At 36.3% G+C, this 2500-nt stretch overlaps 1 protein-coding gene across 3 annotated transcripts in view; it reads left to right on the plus strand.

Annotated features, from left to right (window-relative positions):
• The first annotated feature begins 1371 nt into the window (after positions 1–1371).
• Svip (small VCP interacting protein) overlaps positions 1372–2500 on the plus strand; it is a 6435-nt gene continuing 5306 nt past the window's right edge. For 2 of the 3 annotated variants that reach the window (XR_011398519.1, XM_027361795.2), the window contains exons 1-2: positions 1372–1508; positions 2428–2500. The exon at positions 2428–2500 is cut by the window's right edge and continues 19 nt beyond it. Coding sequence is in view for 1 of the 3 variants with exons in the window: in XM_027361795.2 (XP_027217596.1) it covers positions 2445–2500 (56 nt within the window). In the remaining 2 variants the exon portion in view is untranslated. Of the gene's footprint in view, positions 1569–2427 lie in introns of all 3 variants that reach the window. The other variant, XR_011398520.1, reaches the window with a different exon arrangement.

Consider the following 2500-nt stretch of genomic DNA (forward strand, 5'->3'; position numbering starts at 1 on the left):
AAATCGGGGAAATTTTTTTTTCCCAAACATATTGCAAATCCTTCGCAAGCAACTCTGACGTCGTAGAGTAGTTACACACTGTCACAAAGTTGTGATTGCTTATTTTGAGAACAATAGCACATAGCGCTTAAACAGCGAAGGAATTATCCATTCCCCAAAAACAACGTTTAAAGGGAGGAGTCAAGAAGAATCTGGTAAATTTTGACTGCTCAGCCTAGTACATGAAGAATCCATTTCTCATCTACGCGCTGGTCTGTCTGCACTCTACCCAAATACTAAGTTAGGTTAGGTTGGTTAGGTTAGATTAGGTTGGAAATAGGAAAAGGCCTTATAAACCGTAAGTAATTATTTAAGTGACCAGTACTCTAGAAAATGGATAAGCAAATACAGCTGCCCTACCTCTACCCTGTGCCTACTTGAAAAGCTCAGAATGAATGAAACCATCTGGACAAAAATTAGGTGTCGCAAATATATCTAGAGCGATACACTGGTTTGTTGTAATATTGTCAAATTAGTTTATATGTTGCAGAGCATGAGCAATTATGAATATACTGCACATCTTTAGGAATTGCAATATAAACAGCAAGTTGGAAGACACTTGACCCCTCAAAACAACGCTAATAAAACGTATTTACTGAAATCGAAGGTAAATAAATGAACTCAGTGTATAATCTTCGTCGTACAATGTACATAATAGACAAAAAGCAATAGGTCAACAAGTTATATAATAAATAAACCTCCTACCGGCCGAACACAACCGGCCTACGATCCCTACGTCGTCTGCTAATTCCTCATAATATCCCGCTCCACAAACACAAAAGGGATGAAATGACTCTCAAAAGCGAAGAAGAAATGTTCGAAAAGGGGCTCTCTATTATCAATTTACCGAAAGATTCAAAAGGGCTTACCGGAGCGGAGGGCAAGTCGGGAGAGCATCGTCGTCACTGTCCGGCGGATCTTACGGCACTGAAGGCAAGATGGCGGCGGAGGAGGTCAAATGAGGACTTAAATAATGAGGAACTTTTGATTATTTAGAGATTAAGCATACCATCGTCTTTCAGAGGCTTGTGCTTATGAAGTTGATTGTTAGAGCCAATGTTTTACTTTATAATTGCGGCTTGACTGAAAGAGCTTTATTTTGCCAAATGGGTATATTGGTAGCTAGAAACCTATAAGATTAAAATTCAAGCACATTCATGAAAGCCTTAGAATAAAGATGTATTAATGATTTATTTAATAATCTAAGCCTGTGATTTATATTTAATCAAATTTGACCAAAAATTCACAAAAGGCAAAAGTATAAAATCATAAACATCCGCTGAACAAAGTACTCGATTCTTTACTTTATACTATCAAATTCTTTTAAATCGAGTGGAATATAATTTTGCGATCCTTCTTTTATGTTTTACTTAGAGTTCGCTATTTATTGTAAGGAACGTCAGCTGATCACCAAAACAAACCTTTACATCAAAACATTCCTAGAAATCAACAGCTGAAGAGGAATATAGGTAAAATATTTGATTATAGTTGAACGTTGAAGGCCGTATTGTCGCATTCTTCACAGATATGTGAGTGTTTTATTTGTTTAGGCCGGATATAAGTTGCTACCGTTTTGTTGGTTAAGTAATATATTATTAATGTCTTCACAAGACATATAAGTTTCTAGTATATAAACAAAGGCATTTTCTGGTTCAGAAATATTTCATGTAAAGTTATTAATTTTGGTTATCAAAGGTAGCAGAGGTACAAATGATATAATTGTAAATACCACAATATATTGGTCTTGCCTTGCTACCCAGCTACAAAAAGCACTAGATATTCAGTATTCGCCAAGTCCAATTCAAATGACTGTTGTCTGTAGGGCTAAGAATATCCCATCACAATTATTGAGTTGTGGAGTTTCATCAAAATCTAAGGAACTAGTTGTTATTATAGAAAACTGAGAGGGAGATTAATAATTAGTAAGGTGAATGTTACCGAGAGTGACACAGAGATAGAGGAGAATGGACACCACTATCTTATAGAGCACATGAAATAAGAGTGATAAGCAACACAGATACAGCTGCTACAGCCTCACATAGCCAGAGTTCTTATTTTTCTGTGTAAGTTATTAGCTTTGCAGGGTGCACTTCTTTGTACCTGGGGGTGTTGTCTCAAGTCCTTTATTCATTACCAAAATTGAATAATGGCCATGTAATAAACAATACAGCTATCTGCAACTGTATTTATGTACTGAATCTCAAAATCCACCATAAGCAGTTTTTTTATTCCTGCCTTTTATATTTGGCCATTCCAGTGATACTGACTACAGTTTCCCATACATTCCTTGTAATTGGATGACTTAATCTTACAAGGGCAACATGATTTAACTTAAAGAATTTTACCCAGGGACCACACTATTTTTGTTAAATGAATATTCTCCGTCAGTTTTTTGCAGCCTAAGGATGGGCATTTTCTTATCATGCTGCGGTGGAGGCGGGTCCTCTAGCTACCATGATAT

This window comes from Penaeus vannamei, chromosome 4 (genome assembly GCF_042767895.1).
Source record: "Penaeus vannamei isolate JL-2024 chromosome 4, ASM4276789v1, whole genome shotgun sequence".
Classification (NCBI taxonomy): Eukaryota; Metazoa; Arthropoda; class Malacostraca; order Decapoda; family Penaeidae; genus Penaeus; species Penaeus vannamei.